Source organism: Drosophila subobscura, chromosome U (genome assembly GCF_008121235.1).
Source record: "Drosophila subobscura isolate 14011-0131.10 chromosome U, UCBerk_Dsub_1.0, whole genome shotgun sequence".
Classification (NCBI taxonomy): domain Eukaryota; kingdom Metazoa; phylum Arthropoda; class Insecta; order Diptera; family Drosophilidae; genus Drosophila; species Drosophila subobscura.
In genome coordinates this window covers 16,495,566-16,522,279 of record NC_048534.1, presented here as the reverse complement: position 1 = coordinate 16,522,279, position 26,714 = coordinate 16,495,566, and the positions used below count along the sequence as shown (strand labels likewise).

Here is a 26,714-nt window from a genome sequence, read left to right as displayed (position 1 = left end):
ACATATCGCTGGTGGATCTCATTGGGTGCATAAACAAAACAGGGGCCAACACACCATAAACCAAAGGAGACACCAGCCAGCAGCCAGCAGCCAAGCATCCCAGCCCGGGGAGACAATACATCAGGCAGGGGCCAGTGCGTAGTGGCTGCTACTACAAATAAGTTCGCTTTAGTCGTCTCCCAGGTTCCCCCATTGTGTTGCTTGTTTACGCCATCACCCTCCCCATCCTCAACGCTGAGACTATCCAATAAAGAGATTTAGTAGCTCGAACATGGTGCCAGCCAGCCAGCCAGCCAGCCAGCCAGCCAGCTCCTCCTCCGACGACTAGAGGACTCTGTCCTTCTGCGCGTGCAATGCTCCCTCGCATTCGTCTGCTTTGCATGCTTAACCTTTAAGCTCGTGCGGCATATTAATCTTATCAAAAACTTGTCAACAGTCAGCAAAAGTCAATCGATCCCAGCCAGCTCTGCTGACAATATATCTCATTGTTTCGCCACATCCCTTGTGCTGTGACCCTCAGACTTGGTTGCGTTTTTCATCACAGCTATTGATGACACAAGGATCTTGACAGCTTGGGGTTAAACACTTGAATGAAGGGAACATTTTGTTCAGGATTGAGCGGCAAAGATTTCAAGATTATGATCTCTTGAGGAATGCCTTCAAATGGCTCAAAGGTTTCCTGAGAAATTGCATGTGATATCCCACGGCATGGAGTAAATTCGTGCCGCTTCCCAAGTTTGCCACAACAAAAGTTGTCCTGAATCATCTAAGCAGCTTCCCCCATCCAAAAAAAACTGATCAACAGGCAACACACAAAAATTCAAGGAATTATCTGGACCATTAATGACTTCCTGCTTTAGGTAGTATCAGAATGGCACTCACCCATAAACCCAAATCCGATGGGAGCTGTCCCACAGCCAAATGATTAATGTGCCCGAGATGTGGGCTAAGATCCTGGCTTTGAGTGCGCCAAGAATTATGTATTTGGGTTAATGTTACACCAAAGCCGTTTGCATTGCTTTAATTTTGTTTTAACACAAAAATTGGCCAGCACCAGTATTTATTTAATGTGCGCAATGCAATTGCCACAAAGAGCACTTCGACGGGGCGAATCGACTTGGACTGCAATTTCCTTCCGCCGACGGAGTGCGCATCTTGATCGCTGGAGTTGTGGAGTTGGGTTCTCAGGCCGTGGCCAGAAACTGGTATGCCGAAGCCGAAGCCGACGACGCTGCCGATGCTGCTGTTGGCTATTTCAAAATCTAACTGTTAACTGGAAAAGTTGAACGTACTTGCAGCATGCAACATGCAACGGCTGCACCCACGGCACAGCAACAACCACAGCCAGCCAGCAACTAAAACGAGTTGAAAGCCGTTTTCCAGAAAGCTGTTTCCCTCGACCGGGACTGAGGACCGAGGAACGCGCAACGGGGGAACGGGTACCCGGGGAGCTCCGCATTCAGTTGGCCAAAAGCAACAGCAACAACAGCAGCACCACTTGAAAGTGGTTTTGTTGTCTAACTGCGTTAGTTTTGCTTTAAATTGTGCGCCTGAGCAACTTCAACGAGCTGCATCGGCAACTCCTCCAAGGCGGCTTAATGGCTTTGGCTTTGGCTTCTTCATCATCATCATCATCGTCGTAGTCGTAGTCGCCGCCATCATCGTCGCCTTCGTGGCTTGGGTTCTCAGGCCGATGCTGGATAAATGTCATAGCGGCGGATGCGCTGAGCGCATTTATCATTAATCAAAGACCCATCCAGAGACTTCCAATACACTTGGATGTCAATGCGGAAATTGTGCTAGTACTAGTACTATGCCATGCCAACATAGCGGGCTGTAAAACAGCTGTTACCCCGGTGGTCGATCATTTCCGGCGACCGGTCCGAGTTCCTTTATTTTGACATTGGGGCAGCAACGGCAATTACTTCGGGCTCTTCTGCTTCGGCTTCGGCTTCTGCTCCGGACTCTGCTGCTCTGATTTATGAGTTTTTAATGAGCGGCAACTTTACACGAATTGTTAACAAGTTGTAGGCTGGAGAGCTGGCAATATGGTGCGAGGCGACAGCCAGTAAACCATGCGCACTCGCACTCGCACCTTGACATGTTCGAGTCGTGCGAATTGTCGGACTACCAGCGACTTCCCAGATATAAAGATGCACCAGTGATACGGTCAATGGGCGTTGGAATGCATAAAATACCCTAACATTCTGCATAAGCTGCCTTGTCATTGGGGATGCATTCGGTTTTTTTTTGTGGTTTTTGCTAGCCGTAGTTTATGGTGTAGCGTGACGTAAGGAAAGTTCTTCCACACTTAATAAATACCTAAAACTTTCAAAAGAGCATCCCATTTACCACCACAAAAGTGTGGAATTCTCTTTGTTTCTGTTGTCTTTTGATTGATTATGCATTTTCATGCGAACTGGTTGCAGAGTGGAGTTGCAGTTGGGGGCATGCGGGCAGGTGAACATATTGTATGGCTGCAACTTAACTCCTCGCGGCCCGCAGCTTGTTGGAGACAGGCCGGCGGCGGCATTGTCTGCCAGGCGCGAATGCTTGCATATGTCTGGGGCAGGCTATGGACTCCGACATCGACTCGAAGTCATTGTGGCTGTCAGTGACCTTCAGTGTGAGGCGGCAGAAAGCCCGCAATTAGACAAAATGCTAAGACGCAGGATAAAACGCTCAGGTTGCAAGTTACTGGCGCCGCTGTGCCACAAGATTTATGCGTCCAGCCAAAGGGCGGACGACGCACCACACCCTTTTGGTCGCTGTGACAGTTTGACATTGAAAAAGTATAATTAATTGATTAGCCCACCAGCAGGTGGGCGTAGCCAGGGCCTGGCCCAGCAACAGCTTTAATCGATTAAGGCAAGATTTATGATATGAAAATATTCAGTCACACAAATAAATGGGGCGCCGCCTGCAATTCGGAAATCAATCAAAAAACGATTGCACGTAATGCGACATGCAAAATGATAAAGGAGAAAGATGAGAGACGAAACCATAGGGTCAAGTGTTTCGACCATGGGATATCGAGTATTTAGTAGGGTATAAACGAGCTACTGGAATTTTTAGTAGCTCAAAAAATATGTGTCACGTTATGCGGCAGCGCCTCTCAGCCGGTTGAGCTCGGTTATTCCATCTGCTACAGACTTTTACACGTACAAAATATGCTACTACCAAAGTGCAGGCTATGTCCGTAACAAGTACGAATAAATCGCATTTAAATGCGAGAAAATTTCCAAACTACTGTTAATCGAGTCATTGCATTCGATGATGCGCCTGATGCGCCGCATCCGGTCGCATACTTTTGGGTGTGTGGACATTTTTCAAGCTATCAGCATTTATTTTTAATAAAGATGCCATCATTAATTTGGACTTCGATTGGGGTTTTTATACCCGGTACTCGAAGAGTAAATAGGGTATATTGTATTTGTGCACATAACGGTTGTATGTAACGCACAGAAGGAAACGTTTCCGACCCCATAAAGTATATATATTCTTGATCAGCATCAATAGCCGAGTCGATTGAGCCATGTCTGTCTGTCCGTCTGTCCGTCTGTCCGTCTGTCCGTCTGTCCGTCCGTCCGTCTTGTTTGTCGGCTAGTTCTCAGAGACTATAAGAGCTACAGCCACCAAATTTTGGCACCAGACTGCTGTATGCTCACACTGAAACCAGTGTATTTCAAAAATGAGCCCCGCCCCTTCCGCCCCCGCAAAGGGCAAAACCTCCCAAATCTACAATTTTGAAGATAACAGAAAACTAAAAACGCCATTCCGTAGGGAATGACCTTATCTATCAGATCACCAAATTGGAATCCGATTGGATCATTATTATAGCCACAATGAAGAAATTAATTTGCAGTAGCCAAACCCACCCCGTCCCGCAGCATTCACACTCTGCTTCGCGCTGTTTATGGCCTGGCCCCTGACACGTCACTGCCTCTGCCTCTGCCGCTGCCTCTGCCGCTGCCTCTGCCGCTGACTCTGCCGCGACTCTGCAGTGTGTGTCTATAGGGGAGGGTGGCGAGCTAAAGGAGCGTGTTGGCGTGAGTAGTGTTGTTGATGTAGATGACAGATGAAGAAAAAATGTAAAATTGGACAAATAACCGCTAAAGTGCAGATGTAGTACTGAGTGCCGGGTATAAAAGTTGTGACGCGTAAGAAGCGTCTCACACGTCCCTTCTCGTTGTATAGAATGTTTGTTCGGGCGATCGGGCGAAAATGTGTCATTCATTCGCTTCTTTGACTTTGATTTAGTGGCTAGACAGGTTAATACCAGATGAGATCATCCCCCAGCGACACCGACACAGCGACAGCAAACGTTGATGACGGCGACGATAGCGTTGACAGCAACCAAGGGGTATAGCAGGCCAAAGAGCCAGTTTCTCATTGAGAGGGAGACAGAGAGAGGGAGATCAAGAAATACAACGAATTTCGGCTTCAAGCCAAGGGGCTGCGACGACATCAACTGAAAGTAGAGCCCCGCTGGCGGCGACTGGCCTTCATTCAAAATTATTTGACATTGTACAAATATTTTGATAAGATCTACCACTCACATGAGGTATAGAGGTAGAGGTGGAGATTTCTCGTGAGAGCTGTATTGTGTGCCGTTAGCTGAGGGCGGGGAATATGCTTAATAATGTCAATGCTTGAATGGATTTGAGTCTATTTATTTACAATGATCTAAATGGTTTGAAAGTACAGCCAATAATCGCCTAGAACTTTCGAATGTTCAACCGATCAATGATCGATTAAGCAAGTAATAACGATACCAAAACGATGAAACTAACGAAGGAGACTTCGATTTCACGATCGAATAATCCTCTCTTTTATGGTAAAAATGCTTAACGTATGAAAAAAATCCAATATATTTTTGCATGCATTTGTCTGAATGAACTAAAAGTTTTGCATTAATTAAATACATATTCAAATTAATTATATTAAGCCATGCAGGCTGCAAACCATTCGCTTTTCATCGATGCGAATCGACAATATCGGTCTTAAGGCCTTGTCTGGTGTCCATCAGTTTTGTTAACTCTTAAGCTGCTCTCAAGATAGGAAAAACCCAGTCAATTACAATTAAATGCGTGACAGTACAAGGAAAGCCATTAAGAGCGCATCACAGATAAATGGCTTTTCGATTTGTTGCGACGGTTGATAATTTGGAAATTTGAAATACGTGCCAGAGATTAGGCTCTTGGGCTGCCGCATTGCATTTTGTATTTCGTACTCCCGACTAGGCAATTCGTGATTCCCAATCAGCGTGAACCGGCCAACAGGCCGTAGAACAACAGCATTTGCTACATTTATCACGCACATATATCAGCTTGTCAGCCACGAGGCCCCTTAAAAGAAAAAGGGAACGCGCAGCCCAACTAAAACCCAATCGCAGAGCCAGAGTCAATCGGAATAAGAGGGAAAGAACCAACCAAATTACGCTCATTTTGCAGCTACATAAATTTATCAGGCATCTCAGAATATTCTCAACCACAATAAACATAAAATGAACCTCTCGCTCTCTCCCTCTAGTTTGCGGAAACCAGAGGAAAGGCAGCTTTAATTAAGTGATCATGAACATGGGCAAACACAAATCGCCAAAGGCTTGGTGGTACCTGGTACCCCTACCCGGACAGGGAGATGGTACCCTGCTATACAAACGACCAAACAAGATTAGACGATGGCTGGAGCACTTCAAATGTCGTTAGAACAGAGCAAATCTATGGCCCAGCCAATTCTTTTTATGGCCAAGACCAGCTCAACAGCAACAGACCAAACAAACCAAACAAGACTGGGAACCCAAGTCGCAGAACTTTAACATCCTGAGGATCCACATAGCACATAGCACATAGCAGAGAGCACAGAGCCAAAGCGCATGTAATTTAGCTCAGAGTGTGTATTTTATTTAAGCGTTTATTAGCTGATAAACCGAAATAGATAAATCGTAAGGGAAACGCAACTCCTTTGCCAAACTCTCTGGTTGTAGTACCTTTGGCCCGTTGAAGGTTTTATTGCCAGCCAACGGCTAGACTTCTAACATGTACACCAAAGATAGATAATGGGCAAATACTTTTACACACTCCACTAAGAAAGTTGTTTCGTCAACGCCCCAAAACTTTAATCCAGGCACCACTTCCTGTGCTGTCTGCCGGGTTATATCATAATTATACCATATAAAGATGCTATCTGTTTTCCACACAAAATTATGACATTTTTCCCTCGAACGTAAAAACACACAATTTTCAGTCATTCTATCCAATTAACAGTCGTCCCAGGCGACTGGACAGCCCAAACTCTAATGAAAATCAGTCGCCGCCAAGTGATGTCGAGAAACTGAAAGTGGAAAATGGAATGCGTGAGAAAACTGTATTGCCCACAAACAATGAAAAAACATTTGCTGTTCGTTCGCCAAAAGGTGTCTTGGGTTGAAAATATTTATGCCGGTCCCGTTGTTGTATAAGTTTTCAGGGGAAAAGTAAAGATACATAAGTCTGGGTACATCAGAGCCGTGTTTGCGCATAAATTTCAAGTGTCATTTACCTGTCCTCACATTTGTCTTTTGTCTTTTGTCTTTCTTTACCCACTGTTTCTGTTTCTGTTATTTTTTGGCACCTGTTCAAGATGACCAGGCCAATTTCTGGCTGCTGTCCCCCTTCGTGCTTAAAATTTTCAAGTTAATTATTTGTATTTGTTTTGGGACTCAAGCTCAAGACCCACAAATCGCCTTAGCCTTAATTGTATTTTTGTTTCATTTATTTAACTTGATTTTAATGGTTTTTAATGTACGATTTCCTTTATGTTTCTTTTCGTTTCTTTGCAGCAAAAATGAAAATATTTTTGCCACTAGTCACGTGGATAGTGCTACTACTTTCGAGTGCAGTAAGTATTAAACCATTAAACGAAAATAATTATAATTAAGAATGCGATTAGATCATCCAGCAGTTAGCGTATGGTTCATAATAAATTTATGGGTTCCCAAGAAGCCTTTCGAAAAAGGTTCAAACAAAAGAGAAGCTCACGCCCGAAGAGAAAGAAGATATTGGTTAAATTTACGATCTGGCACCTCATTATGAAACAAATTCTTATACAAATATCTCAAATGGGGAAATGGAAACCCCAAACAGAACAGAACGAAGAGAGAGAGAATGGAAGGGTACAGCATAATATAACGATGGTTGATGGTAGAGACCTTTGATGACCTAACGGTACGTGGTCGGTCCGGTCTCCGGTCTCCTGTCATGCAAATGAGCCATAAAAAGAAATTACTGCCAAATGATTCGACTCCACGGCCGGCCATAGGTAAAACATATTTATTAAAACTAACATCTGACTGTGAAATCAGAGAGGAAAATCTACTCGTAAGATGCTCTAAGATGCAAAGCAAATTTGGCAGCCAGACACAAGAATTCCGGGGCAAGCCAACAAAAAACAAAACAAAAAGAAGCAAAACGAACGACTACAGGTAGAGAGAGAGGGGCACGAAGAGAGTGTGGCAGTAATGATAGGATAGGGCCAAGCGGAAGAGCAAAATCACTGACTGGGCCGCCACAACGGTCAACGACTGGACTGGACGCAGCCAAAGCTGAGGCCGGGACTCCAATCAATAGAAGAAAGCCAAGAAAACGTAATGAATAAAAATAGCCGCATTAGCTGTAAAAACGCTTTGATAGTCATCGATTTATGCACTCCGAGTGGGGGGGAAGTCGGGGCCTTGAGAAATTGGCCAAAAGAATGCTCTCTAAGCCGAGTGGTAAGCCGAGAGCCGGGAGTTCATTGACTTTATACTCGTTTTGTGGTTTGGTTCTGCGACAAGTCTGTCAATGGGGTTGGAGGGGCCCTCTCTTGTTGTTTGGTTTTATAGATTTGCTTTCTTTTGTGCGTTGGGATATGATTTATGGTCTGATCTCGTAGCCAACGGAGGCAGTCATAACTTATTTGATTAGATCTTTGTCCGCTCAGGCCAGAGGTAGGTATAATGATAATTAGTTGCGAATTTTGTGGTTTGTTTATTGGGCTTACCTGTTTGCCGAAAAATAACAGCAGAGAGAGGCGTCACAGTGCGCAAAAAGAGTTAATGCCCATTGACAGTTATAACGGATGCACTTGAGCGTTGACGTGCAACGTCGTCATCTGTCTGCCGTTGTCATTGTGGCTGTTAACAAGCATCCGAGCGAGCGAGCGAGCAAGCCATCCATCCAGCCATCCATCCAACCGCTTGGCTACGAAAAATTGCTCATTGTAGTCGTTCCCGGGGCCTGGCACACACGGCGCGCCGCTCAATGTCATGGGAGCCGTTCAGCAGAAGCGGCAGCAGCAGCAGCAGCAGTCGCATCATCATCATCTACATCAGCCTCCCCACATCGGTTTCGCACATCTTTACTCGCACGCCTTTAATTGTTGCATCGCTGGAGCTGCTGTTCCGTTCCGTCCCTCAGTTGAGTGCATGTGCTGCTGCTTATTGTGACGCCGCCGACGCCTGTCAATTGATAAAAGTAGCAGCCGCATAGTGGCAGAGATACACAGGTAGCAGGCAGAGGCGTAGGCAAAAGTGCAGGAGGAGGCACAGGCGGCGGAGGAGGCAGCAACCGACGACAGCGACTGGCGGCTGAATCTATTGTTTAGCAAGGCCGTTAGCGTTGCATGGCGTGAAGCGAGCAATTGAAAACTTAAAACAACATAGAACCTCCACAACTAGCAGATGATGATGATGATGAAGATGCGGGAGTGCGGGGCTGCGGTGCTGCTGCCTGGTGGCTGGCGGCCCGATACGTATCTGCCCAAAACAATTCTCAGCCAAACTTGAACTTGACAGCCGTCTGCCTTGCGTTCACACCTTCCTGCAGGGTCACAGAGCACTTCGAGTGGCTTTTCACGGACTCCATTGTGTGGCTCATTAAGCAGGCACAACAACAAAATAGAAAATTGGTCGTAAATGAGGAAATTAAGAAAATGGCAAAGGTTATTTTTCGCGAGCGGTCAACAATACTAGGCGATCGATAGTTGTTGTGGTAGCTCATATCAGTGTTGGTAAAGGTGCATTTCAATTCACTTAAGTATCGATATAAAAGAAAGCACAAATATATCGCATATTATTTTTAATATATATAATATTGCAAAATGCTCCTGCATGTGTACATACATACATATGTATATGTATACCTCTCGCTCTCCTGCATGTTTTCAAGCCTGCTGATCGCTCAGTCTTCAATTCAAGTTAGTGTAGCAATCAAACGGAACATGCAAATGTGTTGTACAAGAAACGCCTGCAATGGTAGTTTAAAAATAAAGCACTTTTGCATAACAACAAATTAAAAACGGTTTAACAAGTAATAAATTTGAAGTAATCGGATAATTGTATCGACTAATAATGGTGTTGGTAAACCAACCGATCGAGATGCAAATCGATAATGGAATAATTGCAGAAAATGTAGTAGGAAAATAGAGCTGGCAGTTCTGGTTCAACTTGCTCCAGTAGTTCATGAATTTGAGTTTAGTCGTAAAGTAAATGCATACAATTTCTGACTTGAGGAGTAGTTAAAAATAAGTTGAACAACTTTAGGGAATTTTCAGATTCATTTAACCATGCACAAAGAAATCAACGGCGTATTTACATATAACATAAACCAATTGGTGGTTCATATGTACCGTTCATATGAACTTCTTCTGAGCGGAACGGCACAGCACAAGTGGAAAGCAAATTGGAATTATTGGAATACTGGAAGAAGTAGCCGCCATTTATGACTATATTGGAAATAAAAAAACCACGTCGTAGGAAATCAAATTAAACAAAATACATAAATAGAAGTATCCACTTGTACCTACACACATATGTACAATTGTACATAAAGCAGCAGCAATGCGACAAATGTGTATGTGCAAATGTGTGAATATAGAAGAAACTAGTTTTAATTCATTTTTGCTGGAGCACAAAAAGGTCTTAAGTGACAAACGTGTTTCCCAGAGCCTATATCTAATGTTTGTAACACTCGAGCGGGCAGAAACAGACAGACGCCGCTGCCGCTGTCGGCATCCGAGAGTTTTGGCTAAGAAAATATGGCAAACGGCAAACAACTTTTGTTTTGTTAAAAGTAAAATCAGCCAAGTGTAACAATTAAGTGGCGGCAAAACAACGCCAGCGACAGGCACTGGCAGAGGCACACTACACTGGGCGCTGTGAATGTTTGTATGATGTGGCTTTAGCCTGGTACGATCGCATCGTGCCCATATGGACCACATCGTGGCGAGGTTGAGAAATCTACTAAATCGCTGTCTCCCTCTCTCGCGCGCCTCTCTCGTCTGTGTCTGCGTGGAAGAAGAAGCTCGCTCTGTTTGGTGCTGCCGGTGCTACGCCTGCTACGTTTTCTGTATCTAATTTGAATTTAAATTAGTTTAAACCTGATTGTGCCCCTGCCGCCACCTGTCCCCCTAGTTGTGGTGCTTGCAGCGAAGGTTGCCATTAGGGGGAATTGGGGTTAAGCTGCAGGTTTCCTCTGACTTTTGTGCGTGTAATTAAACTTATACTACAATTCTTTTATTTGTCCCACACAGGTACATTCACAATATTCACAACAACCGCAACGTATCCAGACAAATTTGAGAAAGAACAGTCGATTTCGTGGCGAGGTATTCTTCCTGAATCTCGAGGATGGCTACTTTGGATGCCAGGTCAACGAGTCGACAGACTATTTGCAATTATACGAACTATCGAAACTATGCGACGGCAATCAAGACTGCTATCTTGGTTCCGATGAGCAAAACAAAGAGCTCAAATGCACAAGTAAGTGAACCACAAAAAGAAATGTTTATCTTTTGTTTTGGATTGTCTAACTTAATGTTTCAATCTCTCTCTGTCTCCTGTTTAGATGACTGTGATAAGGACGGCACAGTGTGCACACATGGCGCGTGTTTGAATGGCGTCTGCCATTGCAACGATGGCTATGGCGGCTGCAATTGCGTTGACCTAGGTGAGTGGCTTCTGGCGTCTGGGGCTTCTTCTCCTTTTACATAACCGTTACCAAATCTCTTTTCAGATGAGAACGAATGCAAACAGCATCCATGCGATGTGTTTGCCCATTGCACAAACACATTGGGCAGCTATACGTGTACCTGCTTTCCGGGCTATCGTGGCAATGGTATTCATTGTGAAGGTAAGTGCCAGCCCCCAGTCCACAGCTCCACAGTTTCTTTGTATTTGTTGGCATAATGATGGTCCAGCCAACAAATGATTGTTGTTGCCGTTTTGTACTTCCGTCAACGTCGCCGTCGTCGTCGTCTCGTTTCTTGGCCCAGACTTTAGGCCAGGCAGCACTTTGGGATAACGGTTAATAGCAAGTCTCAAGTGCCAGCCTCCAAAGGCAAAGAAAATGTAACAAAAGACGCGCCAAACAATAATATGAAAGCTTTTCTCAGTCGCCACGAACTGTGGGCTCTCTGAGATTAGAGTATACTTATCTGCGAGGTAATAATAATGACCGTGTAGCGATTACACTTGAGTGCCGCCTCCACCCCGCTAGACATGGTTGCAGCAGCAGTTGCAGCAAACTCAGGGTTACACGATCTCAACGATCGCACATGCACCGTCGCAAATAGTACAGATTAAGCTCTGGAAAAAATCGGAGTTACGAAATATCTTCATCAGTTTACGTTGATCTGGATCCTGTGTAGAGTCATTTCATTTGTTAGTTATGCTCACAGCAGGATCCCGAAAAAGAACCTTCGAAAAGCCCAAGCCCACCTGTTCCCTCTAAGCAAGAACCGGCTGCCGTAATTGGACCTGCCTCTAATGTTACCTAATAAAAAGCCATCAAAAAACAGCCAGAAAGAAGAGCAGAAATAATAACTAGAAAAAGTGTAAAGAGCGTACAGAGGGTCTTTCTTCTCTTCTCAGACGATTCCTATAGATGATGATAGTAATAATAATGATGATGCTGCTGCTTCTTCAGATGATGATGATGATAATGATGATCGTTGTGGTTGAGAAGAGAATAAGGAGAGAAATCCAAAACAATAAAAAGCCACAGACATTTGTAGCAATGCTTTCGCGCCAAGCAACATCTACTACACATAGAAGATGTCTGTTAGAAGTGGAGGAATCAGTGTCATGTAATCTGACCCCAAACATGGACACGCCAGAACTTTCAACACTCTGGAGAGAGAAAGAGAATGAAAGGTGGGAGCACCATGTGTGCACCAACACTCTGACAGTACCCCACTAAGTATGAAGACGTTGCCAAGATTCTAGATTACATGTGACGACTGCTGCTGCTGCTGCTGCTACTCTGCGTCTCTTCAGTAAAAGCGGGTGGGCATGCATAAATTCTGAGCCAGCGATGTGTAACGCCAGCATCGCATTTCAGTCATTTCAGTCGGCATTATCTAATTCTTTTCTATAGAAACTTTTTCGCATATTATGCATGATCCCATGATCATGGCGATCATGATGATGATTGGGATGCACGTTGCATTGGGGACAGGGGCCTTGGCCTCCGTCTCTTGCTGTGGCTTTGCCCTGCTCTAGCTCTGGACTTATCCAGAACCACGTCAAATTGTCTGTAATCATCTGAATTAGTTTTAAATATGCTGGGAAAGTTTTCAGCGGTCTGCACATGTGCGTGGAATAGATGCACCTTCATCAGGGGCACGCACACGTAGTGCGTTCCCAGCGGGTCTGAGCGAGTGCTCCTAAACACACAATTAAATGTTGATGTAGTGCCAGTAGTCAGGTTTTATAATTATAGATTTGAGGTTTAATTTATTTAAGACTATCAGATTGAGATTGCGATTGAGATTGAGCGTTTCCCCTATGAATATTTTACCAGTGGCATAATATAGGGCGCAGTTCTTTTCTTTTGAGCTTCGTGACGCCCCGTTTCGATAAGAAATGGGAGTCAGGTTCCCCTAAGAGTCGCCCAACCAAAGTTCACAAACTTTAACAATAGTTTGACAGTCAAACAGCAGTCTTTTTTCTCACAAATTGTGAATCACAGTTCCTGACTGTGGGAATACGGAATTGCAAATTTTGAAGAAGCCTTAATCTTCATTTAATTCCTATTATTTCGCACTTTAGCTTGAGTAGCATTTCAACTATTACTTGAAGATATTTGGGTCTTGAATTGTCTCTCAAATATTCATCAAAAGTGTGCCACGAACAAATGTGTCATTAACTTCTGTTCCTACACACTTCCGTTAAAAACAACACCCCTGAGCACACCTCTGTTCTGCTCCCAAGTTCTTCCATTAAAATCTAAACCCCAGATCCCTCGTCTCTAAGTGTTAAAGGAAGTAGTACTCCCCTCTATCGTGCGACACCATTCAATCCACAAATGTGTCCTACTGGCGGCACCGAATGTGTCCCCCAATGTTATGTAAATCCAGTTTTGCATCAAGTTCACCCAATAAACTTTGCAACAAATCACATGGCCGTCGTCTTGGTCTTGGCCTGACAAACCTACTCTACGCTCTTTGGCTTAGAGACACATTTTGCGTCGAATGCAGGCACCAGGCACAGAGTCACCAGTCACCAGCCACCAGTATATTTATGTACCTGTTTTCCTGTTTAGTATTTGTTTGGTTTTTTTTTTCATGCCTCTAACGGTAGTTGGTGGCAACACCTGTTTTTAGACTCGATGGCGCATTATTTCATGTTCATAACTCAAATGCCTTCGATCCCAGCAATGGCTATGCCGATGGCGATGGCACGGCGCTGGCTTCGTTAACGCATCGCAAAAGTCCAGTTATGCAATGACTGTTGAAAAATGATATATCCACACGCACACAGTCGTAAAGTCGCGCCACAGATAGAGACCTATATCTGGCCTATCGATCCTTCTAATGCATTTGTCTTGCAGCCGCGGCAGCACTCTGTGTGCAATAAATGGAAAGAGCCTCTCGAGTGGAGTGCTAAAATGTATATCCAAAGACAACAAGGAAAAAACACATTCAATAAGAGTGAAGAATACCCTGGAGGAGAGTGTAGTCTGATTTTCACTGGATGTTTGTGACGCAGAGAAGGTACATAGCTTATGGTATCTCGTAAATAAAACAAATTTAGCTTTGATGCTTAGATCGGGGGAGTTATAAATGCAATTGGAACTGGATTTTCTGTGCAGTCTCATATAGTTTCCATGCGAAAGATCGCTCGAATTTCTAGTCTTTCCGAAACGGTATCCAAAGCTTCGAACCCTCGAAAGCTGCGGCTTTATGCTATTGGATTTATCCGCTCGAGCCGAACGATCGTTTGCTCTGGCCGCCACGTTCACTGGCAAGCAGGCGGCTGCTCCCTTTCGTTTCGCTAACTGGGGCAGATCATTAAAACGGATAAAATAGATTGTGCCCACGTAGCAACGCCGTCACAGTCGCGATCACCAGCAGCAGCAGCAGCACCAGCAACGGCTCCAGGTCTGTGGCGGTAGCATTGTCGGCGCTTAATGCCGCCGCCTGTCCTCAAAAGCCGCAAACGGCACTGCCTCCAATGTGGGACTCTGTCCTCCCCCCCTACCTTCATTGTGCGGGTCTCCCGATTGCCACCAACCTCAACTTCAACTCCAGGGCGGATTTCAATCCGTCGTCGTCGTCGTCTTTAAGGCTGGGCAACGCAGCAGTTTGAGATCAACGTCAGATGATAAGCGCTGGCTTTTTTTACACCATACGAGTGCTATATCTTTTCTTTTTGGTGCAGAACATACTAGTCGTCGAATGTCGGCGGTGGCTTCTTATTATTTTTAGTCTTTTTTTTGTAGGTACTTTACACTTTTTGCATATCAAAATGGCAGCAATTAATTCTCGTGTCGAAGCCGGCGCGCTGATAAGGCATGAAAATGGCTTTAAGCGTCGGCATTGACACGCCTAATTATACGAGCGTGTATTTGCCACATTTACGCACAAATGAGGGGCGTCTCCACCAAACAGAAAAAGCCACCCATGGATATGGCTCCAGCTCTAGCTCTGGCTCGTAGTAGCCCCAGCCACAGATCCGGCTGACATCACTTTGCCACTCGACCTTGATCTTAGAGCATATACTTAGTTTATGGAAAAACTTGACGCATAATTGCGTAACAAATTGTTAACTAATTTTGGTTTTCTTTATTATGATTTCTTCTTTTTTTTCCCCTTTTGCTTTGCTCGAGTTCAAGTTCAGAGTATAATTTTATTATTTTGTATTCGCTTTATTACGATTTATTCGAGCTGCTAATCATTGCCTGGCAGTGGAGCATGAAAGTCATGTCCGCTCGTAAATTTTATCTCTCTTCTATGTGTGTAGCTGTAGTCAGTCGCATGTGGTTTTCGGATGCACTGGAAAAATCATGGCACGAATGTCATAACTCAAATTGCACTGGATGCTAATTAAGTCCACAATTACACAATTTATTAGATAGAAGCCAGACAGAGCAGTTTATCTCATGTGCATATTAGATCAGTTGTTGCACTTCAAATCTAGTTGCAGAGTAGATTTTTACAATAGTCTGATTGGTAATTAGTTTTAATTACGGCAGCGCCATGGGGGAAGGTAAAAAATGTATCAAAGGTTAGGGAAAACGCTCGGCGACTATTGAGATAACTTCCGTTTTGCCAAAATCTGCAATAAAATTTAAAATTAAATCATTAATTAAATAATCAATAATATATCTATGATTTCCTTGCAGACAGGAAATGTACCACCAGATTAACCAATTCTCTGCGAGTATATAGAAAGTATAGATAGAACATGATATAATACTTATAAAATAATCATCTAAGCATTTCCCTTGTCGTGTTTGTGTGTACATTTAATGACCCCGATCACCGCATTTTAAAATGCCACTTGCAAGAAATCTTGTTCTGACGATTATGGTTAGCATTTGGAGAGTCGAACTGGACAGGAAATCTAAGAAGAAGCATGGCTTGGGGAATTATGTCAGCAACATCTCAGGCGATCGTTAGGTCTAATCACATTGAGTCACGCATCTATTTGATTGCTTTTAAAGCGGTCAAATGTGGCCAGAACCCACGCATGCTGCCCGAAAACCTAGAGAACTAGCAAATTTGTGAACATCATTCTTAGCTTTGTGTGATCTGAGAGGAGGCAAAAATTAAATTTACACTCGGAGTCCAACAGAGAGACCAACAGGCTGTAAAAAAATCAGAGCTGGCAGTAGAGACTCAACGGGGCATGCTGCTAAGTTCATTAGACAGCCTTTGGTCAATGGCCTAACTCTGTCTCGGACCCCGTCTCGTGGTTTCTCTTTGAGTCTGGTCTCGAGATGAGGAACGGCATGGCGTGGGGACCTGCTGCTGTCGACTTGCAGTCGCATTGCATAAAGTAATTAAACTGACATTGAAACTTAGAAGAACATAGAATGCTTCCTGCTTCTGGAAAACTTCTGGACTCCTGCACAGCATGGGTATGGCAGTTGGTAGATGGCAGATGGCAGTGGAGACTACTCGGTAGTCGACGGGGATGATGACATTGAGTAATCAGAGTTTGCAATTGCCACAAACATGGAATGCTGTCATATCAGTTGGTTGTTAAGAGCAAAGACCAGTTTGGGTCGTACCCCGCCACACGGAGGAGTGATGATCCTCTTAATTTATAAGCTAAAAACTAGTAATTATAACTGAACGACCAACTCGTTCTCGTTGTTGTAATTATAAGGCACCCAAACACACTGTACCCATACCCATTCCCTGCTATCTATGTATCTGCAGTCCTCGTCCTTGTCTTTGCCTTTTGCCAACTTTTGTACTTATGTCATATTAGCTATAAATGTACAACTTTTGCTTAATCGCAGGGCCTCTGATGATTAATGGGCCCAGATTGCGGTCCCAGTGAACGGCTGCAGTCGCGTAGTCGGTCTGGTTCAATCCAGCTGTATTCGCCGCTTCATTGGCTCCGTGTCTCTCTCTCTCACTCGCTGGCCATATTCAATTCTCGATACGACGCGCTGCGCTGCGCGCTATTGGAGCAGAAAGCTCTACTCCACAGCTCATTCTACTCCTCCTCCTCCTTCTTCCGCCAAAGAATCAGACAGCCGACATGAAAGGTTAGATTGGATTGAGCCTTTTGCAATTTGAGAATTCTGGTGAATGTAGAAATCGATTCTTATTGAGAAATGTTATAGATTAAGATTACAATCATGAGATTTGTTCTTTCTCCGAAAGCCTTAACTTCTATGATTTCTTGGTGTAGATATCAGAGGCTGTAAGAGATGCAAGAGCCCTCAGTTTTGGTAGTAATCATAATCTAACTTACTTCAAATTCGAAATGAGTACTTCATATTCCATTGTCCTATTAGCATTGACCACACACTCCAACTAGTATTCGTGTTCGTATCCAATTGATATGAAAATGTATGCAACTGGTGCATCCTGTGCTTTGACATTGTCATCGTGAAGCTTCCACCAGCGCGAATGACACTGAAATGTCATGCGTAATATGCAAATCTCGATGGCATCCATTGCCAACACTGCTACAGCTGCTACTCCATGTCCGATTCCCGGCGACTGTGAATGCGAGCAAAGCGCGCATTCAAGCGGCAAAATGCGTAGAGGAGACCTGAATTCAGAGCCAGAGGTAGAGCCAGAGCTAGAACACGTCTCTTGGATTGTGCCGCCGCCTGCGTGGGGAGGCATGCAATAAATAAGTTGGAAGGTGGAAGATAATGTACTGCGTTTGGATTTTAATTACTTGTCATTTATTGTGTAGCATCTTCGATTAATCACGGTCCGCACGGTCGTTTGTTCCCTTACTTGCAGACATTGACGAATGCCAAGATCCCGCGATAGCAGCGCGATGCGTGGAGAATGCCGAGTGCTGTAATCTGCCGTCGCACTTCCTGTGCAAGTGCAACGATGGGTACGAGGGCGATGGTGAAGTGCTCTGCACGGATGTGGACGAGTGCCGCAATCCGCAGGCCTGCCCCCCCAATGCCCAGTGCATCAATACGCCAGGCAATTACACCTGTGCCTGTCCCGAAGGCTTTGTGGGCACCGATCCCTACAAAGACTGTCAGGACGTGGACGAGTGCACATATCCGAATGTCTGCGGACCCGGTGCCATATGTACGAATCTCGCGGGCAGTTATCGCTGCGACTGCCCGGTGGGATACGACGGCGATGGACGCGCCGACCAAGGATGCGTGGACCAGGACGAGTGTGCTCGATCTCCCTGCGGCCGCAATGCCAATTGTTTGAATAATGATGGTAGCTTCCGCTGCCTGTGCCCCGATGGCTACAGCGGGGATCCCATGCATGGCTGCGAGGGTGAGTGTAATAGATAGTTTAGCAACTTAATCATCATTTGACATTTACCATTTTGGTTGTTTTTTGCACTTTTGTTTGTTTTTGAAATGGCGGCACCTACAAATACCAACACATACACACAAACGCATCACACACAAAACATACCAACATTAATGCACCGCAAAACGCTACATTAATACCAAAAAAAAAAACACCAAAATATAATACCAGATGTCGATGAATGCGCCACTAACAATCCATGCGGTTCGGGTGCTGAATGCGTGAACATGGGCGGTAGCTATCAATGTCGTTGTCCCCTCGGCTTTGTCCTCGAGCACGATCAGAACGCAGAGCCACCTGTTGACGTCCTGCCACTGGGCTATGGCCAAGGGGACGCCGATATACAGACGGCGGTGGTCACATCGGGCGCGGGCTTAGCCTGCCTGGACATCGATGAGTGCAACCAGCCGGATGGTGTGGCCAAGTGTGGCACCAACGCCAAATGCATTAACTTTCCGGGCTCATATCGATGTCTGTGCCCGAGTGGATTCCAAGGACAGGGCTACTTGCATTGCGAGAGTTAGTATTTATTGCCTGCTTTAGATTTGCTTTGACCCCAAGGCAACACTTTCAGTATTTTTAGTTTTTGGTAAAAAATAGTAAATAGCAAAGAAAATACTGAATCAACAGCTGCTTAGACCAAACAAAAATACTTAGACTGAAGCCGTGACCTAATTGCAAACCCACGTGATTTGTAAATATCCGAGGAGATAAAACACTCTTATGGACTTGCAGACCTTGTGGGTACGCTTCCTTCTAAAATTCCCTACCCTTCCCACACCCGCTATTTGCCTTTAAAGCTGTTTTTTTTACGCAAGCTTAAAGCCTAGCTTTTTTGCTTTTCGAGCAGTTGCAATGCTTTTCAGACAGCTTCCTCCTTGAAACCTTTCCTACTATATCTTTATCCCGTTCCTGCTCCCGCTCCCCCACTTCACGCTGTACGCTCCCTCGCCTATCTATCATCCAATTTTGTATTGTTTTTGAATACTAATTTAATTAATTTATAAATATATTTAACCCAATCCCCCCAAAACCTCCACCACCACAACCCGCCAATGAACCAAACACGCGTTTGCCCCCAAACACCTTGCCCCTTGCGATCGATGCAGACATCAACGAGTGTCAGGACAATCCGTGCGGCGAGAATGCCATCTGCACGGACACCATTGGAAGCTTCGTGTGCACCTGCAAACCGGACTACACCGGCGATCCCTTCCGCGGCTGTGTGGACATTGACGAGTGTGCCGCCCTGGACAAACCCTGCGGGCAGCATGCACAGTGCGAAAACACTGTCCCCGGATACAACTGCAAGTGTCCGCAGGGCTACGATGGCAAGCCAGACCCAAAGGTGGCCTGCGAGCAGGTGGATGTGAACATCCTGTGCCGCAGCAACTTTGATTGCACCAACAATGCGGAGTGCATTGAGAACCAGTGCTTCTGTTTGGACGGCTTCGAGCCCATTGGCGCCAGTTGTGTGGACATCGACGAGTGTCGTACCCATGCAGAGGCCTGCGGACAGCATGCCCAGTGCCTGAACACGCCCGGTTCGTATCGGTGCGACTGTGAGGCTGGATATGTGGGCAGTCCCCCAAGAATGGCCTGCAAGCAGCCCTGCGAGGATGTACGCTGTGGACCGCATGCCTACTGCAAACCGGACCAGAACGAGGCCTACTGTGTCTGCGAGGAGGGATGGACCTACAATCCCAGTGATGTGGCCGCCGGTTGTGTGGACATTGACGAATGCGATGTGCTGCACGGGCCCTTTGGCAGCTGTGGCCAGAATGCCACCTGCTCCAACACCGCTGGCGGCTACTCGTGCGCCTGTCCGCCTGGATACTCTGGAGATCCGCACAGCAAGTGCGTGGATGTGGACGAGTGCCGGACTGGCAGTAAATGCGGTTCGGGTGCCGAGTGTGTGAATATGCCCGGCGGTGGCTACACCTGTCGCTGCCCCGAGCACACCATTGCCGATCCCGATCCCAGTGTGCGGTGCGTACCCATCGTGAGCTGCACGACCAATGAGAATTGCCCCGGAAATGCCATCTGCGATGAAACGAAGCGTTGTCTGTGCCCGGAACCGAACATAGGAAACGATTGTCGGCATCCGTGCGAAACGCAGGACTGTGGAGCTCATGCCCAGTGCATGCTGGCCAATGGTCAGGCGCAGTGCCTCTGTGCACCCGGATACACAGGAAATGCTGCGCTACCCGGCGGCTGCAACGACATCGATGAGTGTCGGGCCAATCCATGTGCGGAGAAGGCCATTTGCACAAACACAGCTGGTGGATATCTGTGCCAGTGTCCTGGCGGATCATCTGGCGATGCTTACCGCGACGGCTGCGCCACATCCAAGAGTGCAGGCTGCTCCGACGCTAATCCATGTGCTGCTGGCGAGAGCTGCGTGCAGGATTCGTACACCGGAAACAGTGTCTGCATCTGCCGACAGGGCTACGAGCGTAATCCGGAGAACGGCCAGTGCCAGGACCTAGACGAGTGCTCGGCGCTGCGCGGCAAGCCAGCTTGTGGACTGAATGCTCTGTGCAAGAATCTGCCTGGAAGCTACGAGTGCCGCTGCCCGCAGGGCCACACCGGCAACCCCTTCATCATGTGCGAGATCTGCAGCACCCCAGAGTGCCAGTGCCAAGCGCCGTACAAGCTGCTGGGCAACGCCTGCGTGCTCGCAGGCTGCTCCAGTGGCGGCCAGGCCTGCCCCAGTGGCGCGGAGTGCATCTCCATTGCCGGTGGCGTGAGCTACTGTGCCTGCCCCAAGGGATACCAGACGCAGCCGGACGGAACCTGTGCGGATGTCAACGAGTGCGAGGAGCGCGGCACCCAGCTCTGTGCCTTTGGTGCTCAGTGCGTGAACCAGGCCGGAGGCTACACATGCCACTGCCCCGAGGGCTACCTGGGGGATGCCTACAACGGACTCTGTGCTCCGGCCCAAAGGAAGTGCGCTGCGGACAAGGAGTGCGCCAGCAACGAGAAGTGCATCCAGCCGGGAGAGTGTGTCTGCCCGCCGCCGTACTTCCTCGATCCTCAGGACAACAACAAGTGCAAGAGCCCCTGCGAGCGATTCCCCTGCGGCATCAACGCCAAGTGCACGCCCTCGGATCCCCCGCAATGCATGTGCGAGGCGGGCTTCAAGGGCGATCCACTGCTCGGCTGCACGGACGAGGATGAGTGCGCCCATCTGCCATGCGCCTATGGCGCCTACTGTGTCAACAAGAAGGGCGGATATCAGTGTGTTTGCCCCAAGGGCTTCACCGGAGACCCATACAAGAGCGGCTGCATCTTTGAGAATGGAACGCCAAAGAGCAAGTGCCTCAGCAACGAGGATTGCGCGAGTAATTTGGCCTGCCTGGATGGCAGTTGTTTGAGTCCCTGCGCCAGTCTACTGTGCGGTTCGAATGCCTACTGCGAGACGGAACAGCATGCGGGATGGTGTCGCTGTCGCGTTGGTTTCGTCAAGAATGCCGATGGCGAGTGCGTCTCCCAGTGCCAGGATGTGATTTGCGGCGAAGGAGCCCTGTGCATACCCACCAGCGATGGACCCACCTGCAAGTGTCCGCAGGGACAGCTGGGTAATCCCTTCCCAGGCGGCAGCTGCAGCACGGATCAGTGCACAGCCTCCCGACCCTGCGACGAACGTCAGATCTGCATCAATGGACGCTGCAAGGAGCGTTGCGATGGCGTCGTCTGCGGCATTGGAGCCACCTGCGACAAGAACAATGGAAAGTGCGTCTGCGAACCGAACTTTGTCGGCAATCCCGATCTCCTGTGCATGCCACCCATCGAGATGGCCAAGTGCTCTCCGGGATGTGGAGACAATGCTCATTGCGAGTATGGATTGGGACAGAGCCGTTGTGCCTGCAATCCTGGAACCTATGGCAATCCCTACGAGGGCTGTGGTGCCCAGAGCAAGAATGTCTGCCAGCCGAATAGCTGTGGCCCCAATGCAGAATGTCGCGCTGTTGGCAATCACATCACGTGCCTCTGTCCGCAGGGCTTCAGTGGCAATCCCCATGTGGGTTGCCAGGACGTGAACGAATGTACCAACAAACCGTGCGGCCTTAATGCCGCCTGCCTCAACACCGCCGGCGGCTTTGAATGCCTTTGTCTGTCCGGCCATGCCGGCAATCCCTACAGCAGCTGCCAACCGATCGAGAGCCGTTTCTGCCAGGATGCCAACAAGTGCCAGTGCAACGAGCGAGTGGAGTGCCCCGAAGGCTACAGCTGCCAGAAGGGACAGTGCAAGAATCTCTGCTCCAAGGCGGCGTGTGGACCTCGTGCCATCTGCGATGCTGGAAAGTGTCTCTGCCCGATGGGCTACATCGGCGATCCGCACGATCTCAGCGAGGGTTGCAGCGTGCGTGGACAGTGTGGCAACGATGCCGACTGTCGTCATACGGAGATCTGCTTCCAGCTGGGCAGAGGTCTGCGCAAGTGCGTGGATGCCTGCTCGAAGATCCAGTGCGGTCCGAACGCCCTCTGTGTGGCCGACGATCATCGCTCGTCGTGCATCTGCTCGGACGGTTTCTTTGGCAATCCAAGCAATCTTCAAGTTGGCTGCCAGCCGGAACGTACGATACCCGAACTGGAGGACAAGTGCAAGACGGACAAAGACTGCGAGCGCGGCTTCGGCTGCCAGACATCATCAGCCCATGGCACTCGGGAGTGCATCAATCTCTGCACGAATGTGGTCTGCGGACCGAACGAGCTGTGCAAGATTAATCCAGCCGGACATGCCAACTGCAATTGTGCCGAGAGCTTCGTGTGGAACCCGGTGGTCTCCTCGTGTGAGAAACCATCGCTGCCCGACTGCACCAGCGATGCCAACTGTCCGGATGCCTCTGCCTGTCGCCCCGATGTCCTCGGTGTGCTGAAGTGCGTGGCCATCTGTGATGCCTTCACCTGTCCGGCCAATGCCATTTGTGTGGCCCGTCAGCACCAGGGACGTTGCGATTGCCTGAATGGTTTTGTGGGCAATCCCAACGATAGAAATGGCTGCCAGCCGGCGCAGAAGCATCAGTGCCGCAGCCATGCCGAGTGCCAGGAGTCGGAGGCCTGCATCAAGGATGAGGCCACCCAAACGCTAAGTTGTCGCCCGTCCTGTGAATCGGTCAAGTGCGGTCCCCGTGCCGTGTGCATCACGAACAACCATCAGGCACAGTGCCAGTGTCCGCCCGGACCGTTTGCCGGTGATCCGTACGATCCATTCAACGGCTGCCAGAGCGTGCCGTGCGTCTACAATCATGACTGTCCCACCACCCAAATGTGCAATCGGATGACCCACACCTGCTTCGATGTCTGCGACGAGGAGTCGTGTGGCGAGAATGCCATCTGCTTGGCCGAGGATCATCGCGCCGTGTGCCAATGCCCGCCCGGCTTCCGTGCCGACCCACTTCCTGAGGTGGCATGCACCAAACAGAGCGGCTGTGCCGCCGGAACATGCCATTCCTCAGCCATTTGTGAGGTCACACCCGAAGGACCCATCTGCAAGTGTCCACCGCATTTTGTGGGTGGACCCAAGAGCGAGGGCTGCCGTCCAGATGGACAGTGTCCCAATGGTGATGCCGATTGTCCAGCGAACACAATTTGCGCCGGCGGAAGGTGCCAGAATCCGTGCGATAATGCCTGCGGATCGAATGCCGATTGCAAGGTGGTTAACCGAAAGCCTGTCTGCAGCTGTCCGCTGCGCTTCCAGCCGATCTCCGACACGGCCAAGGACGGATGCGCCCGTAGCGCCTCCAAGTGCTTAACCGACGTGGACTGCGGCGGGGAGCTGTGCTTTAATGGCCAGTGCCGCATCGCGTGCCGCAACTCGCAGGACTGCTCCGACGGCGAGAGCTGCCTGAACAACGTCTGTGTGGTGGCCTGCCTGGACCACAGCCAGTGCGGCCAAGGCCTGGCTTGCGTTGAGGGTCACTGCACCATCGGCTGCCGCAGCAACAAGGAGTGCAAACAAGACCAGTCCTGCATCGAGAACAAGTGCCTCAATCCCTGCCAGTCCGGCAACAGCTGCGGCCCCAATGCCCTGTGCAGCATTGCCCAGCATCGCAGTCAGTGCAGCTGCCCGGAGGGCTTCGAGGGAAATCCCACGCCCGAACAGGGTTGCGTACGAGTACCCGCCCCCTGTTTGGCGAGCAATCAATGCCCCAACGGACACATGTGCATCGGCAACCAGTGCAATCTGCCATGCACCAAGACCTCCTCCTGCGCGATTGGAGAGCGCTGCTACCAGCAGGTGTGCCGTAAGGTCTGCTACACCAGCAACAACTGTCTGGCCGGAGAGATTTGTAATGCGGATCGCACCTGTCAGCCAGGATGCGACTCTGATGCGGATTGCCCACCCACGGAGCTGTGCCTCACCGGAAAGTGCAAGTGCGCCGTCGGATTTATTGGCACGCCCTTCGGCTGCTCGGACATCGATGAGTGCACGGAGCAGCCGTGCCATGCCAGTGCCCGGTGCGAGAATGTCCCTGGATCCTATCGCTGTGTGTGTCCCGAGGGCACAGTCGGCGATGGCTACACCAAGCAGGGTTGCTCCCAGGGACGCCAATGCCATCAACCAGACGATTGTGCCAACAACTTGGCCTGCATCTCTGGCAAGTGCACAGATCCGTGCCTTCAGACCGTGTGCGGATCCAATGCCCTTTGCCAGTCCGAGGGACATGAGGCTCAGTGCAGCTGTCCCGCTGGATATTTGGGTGATCCGAATGATACAGGAGTCGGCTGCTTCAAGGTGGAGTGCATCGATCATGTGGACTGTGCCAGCGATCGTGCCTGTGATGCGGAGACGAATCGCTGCATCAAACCATGCGACCTAACCGGCTGCGGCAAAGGAAACTGCGAGGTGTCCGATCACAAGGCCGTCTGTGTCTGCTACGAGGGATACCAGCTGGTCAGCGGTGGAGTCTGTGAGGATGTCAACGAATGTTTATCCCAGCCATGCCACAGCACAGCCTTTTGCAACAATCTGCCGGGAAGCTACAGCTGCCAGTGCCCCGAGGGACTCATTGGAGATCCCCTGCAGGCCGGCTGCCGCGATCCCAGCGAATGCCTCAGCGATGTCGATTGTCCCGCCACAGCCAGTTGCCAGAACTCTCGATGCCGCAGTCCCTGCGAACGACAGAATGCGTGCGGCATCAATGCCAATTGTCAGGCCCAGAGCCACCAAGCCGTGTGCACCTGCTCAGCAAATTCACGCGGCGATCCTCTCGTCGAGTGCGTACACATCGAGTGCTCAGACAACGACGACTGTTCCGGCGACAAGGCCTGTCTAGATGCCAAATGTATTGATCCCTGCTCCCTGCCCAATGCCTGCGGAGCCCAGGCGCTCTGTTCGGTCCAGAATCACATTGGAGTCTGCGCCTGCGAGTCGGGCAGCACCGGAGATGCCAAACAGGGATGTGTGCCACTGCAATACTGTCAGCAGGATGCACAGTGCGCACAGGGAAGCATTTGCTCGCATGGCATCTGCAGTCCCCTCTGCAGCACCAATCGCGATTGTATCTCGGAGCAGCTGTGCCTTCAGGGTGTCTGCCAGGGCACCTGTAAATCCAACACGACCTGTCCCCAGTTCCAGTTCTGCTCGAACAACATTTGCACCAAGGAGCTGGAGTGCGGCGCCAACACGGATTGTGGCGAGGACGAGACATGCCTTATGGATGCCTACGGACGAGCGCGCTGTGAGCCTGTTTGCCTGGGCCGTGCCGCCTGTGGCCGCAATGCTGAGTGTGTGGCTCGCTCTCATTCTCCGGATTGTATTTGCAAGGATGGATTCTTTGGGGATGCCAAGTCGGGCTGCCGCAAGATCGAGTGCAGCAGCGATGAGGACTGCTCGAACGACAAGAGCTGCGATAATCACATGTGCAAGATCGCCTGCCTTATTGGCCAGCCCTGCGGGGAGAATGCTCTCTGCACCACGGAACACCATCAGCAGGTGTGCCACTGCCAGCCCGGCTTCAGTGGCGACCCCCGCGTGCGTTGCGATGTCATTGACTTTTGTCGGGATGCTCCGTGCGGACCCGGTGCCCGTTGCCGGAACTCGCGCGGCTCCTATAAGTGTAGCTGTCCCCCCGGCCTCGTTGGTGACCCTTATAACGAGGGCTGTCGCAGCTCCGTAGAGTGCGAAACCGACGAGGACTGTCCCCCGCATGCTGCATGTACCAAAACTAACGGCGTGGCCAAGTGCCACGATGTGTGCGCCCAGCTGCAGTGTGGCCCCAACGCGGAATGTGTTCCGAAGGGCCACATCGCACACTGTGCATGCCGTATGGGCTATGACGGCCAACCCGCTGACCGGGTGGCCGGCTGTAAGCCATTGCCCGTTCCCTGTCAGGTCACCGGCGACTGTCCCACAAACACCTACTGCTCGGATAGCGTCTGCAAACGTAAGTACTCCCCACGCACCTCTGCCTGCAAAAGCCCCACCACCG

At 49.0% G+C, this 26,714-nt stretch overlaps 2 protein-coding genes across 7 annotated transcripts in view; one reads left to right on the top strand and one right to left on the bottom strand.

The window, feature by feature from the left end:
* LOC117902348 overlaps positions 1-26,714 on the top strand; it is a 116,738-nt gene that overhangs the window by 12,901 nt on the left and 77,123 nt on the right. For 5 of the 6 annotated variants that reach the window (XM_034813657.1, XM_034813651.1, XM_034813652.1 and 2 more), the window contains exons 2-8: positions 6,821-6,879; positions 10,549-10,777; positions 10,863-10,964; positions 11,031-11,147; positions 17,731-18,237; positions 18,448-18,795; positions 19,386-26,669. In XM_034813657.1, the coding sequence (XP_034669548.1) occupies positions 6,826-6,879; positions 10,549-10,777; positions 10,863-10,964; positions 11,031-11,147; positions 17,731-18,237; positions 18,448-18,795; positions 19,386-26,669 (8,641 nt within the window). In that variant the 5' untranslated portion in view covers positions 6,821-6,825. The remainder of the gene's footprint in view (positions 1-6,820; positions 6,880-10,548; positions 10,778-10,862; positions 10,965-11,030; positions 11,148-17,730; positions 18,238-18,447; positions 18,796-19,385; positions 26,670-26,714) is intronic. The other variant, XM_034813655.1, reaches the window with a different exon arrangement.
* LOC117902350 lies at positions 17,269-17,825 on the bottom strand. The gene is made up of 2 exons (XM_034813661.1): positions 17,663-17,825; positions 17,269-17,591 (listed from the first exon to the last, which is right to left on the bottom strand). Exons 1-2 carry the CDS (start codon positions 17,667-17,669, stop codon positions 17,290-17,292), a joined length of 309 nt encoding a protein of 102 aa, XP_034669552.1. The 5' UTR covers positions 17,670-17,825; the 3' UTR covers positions 17,269-17,289.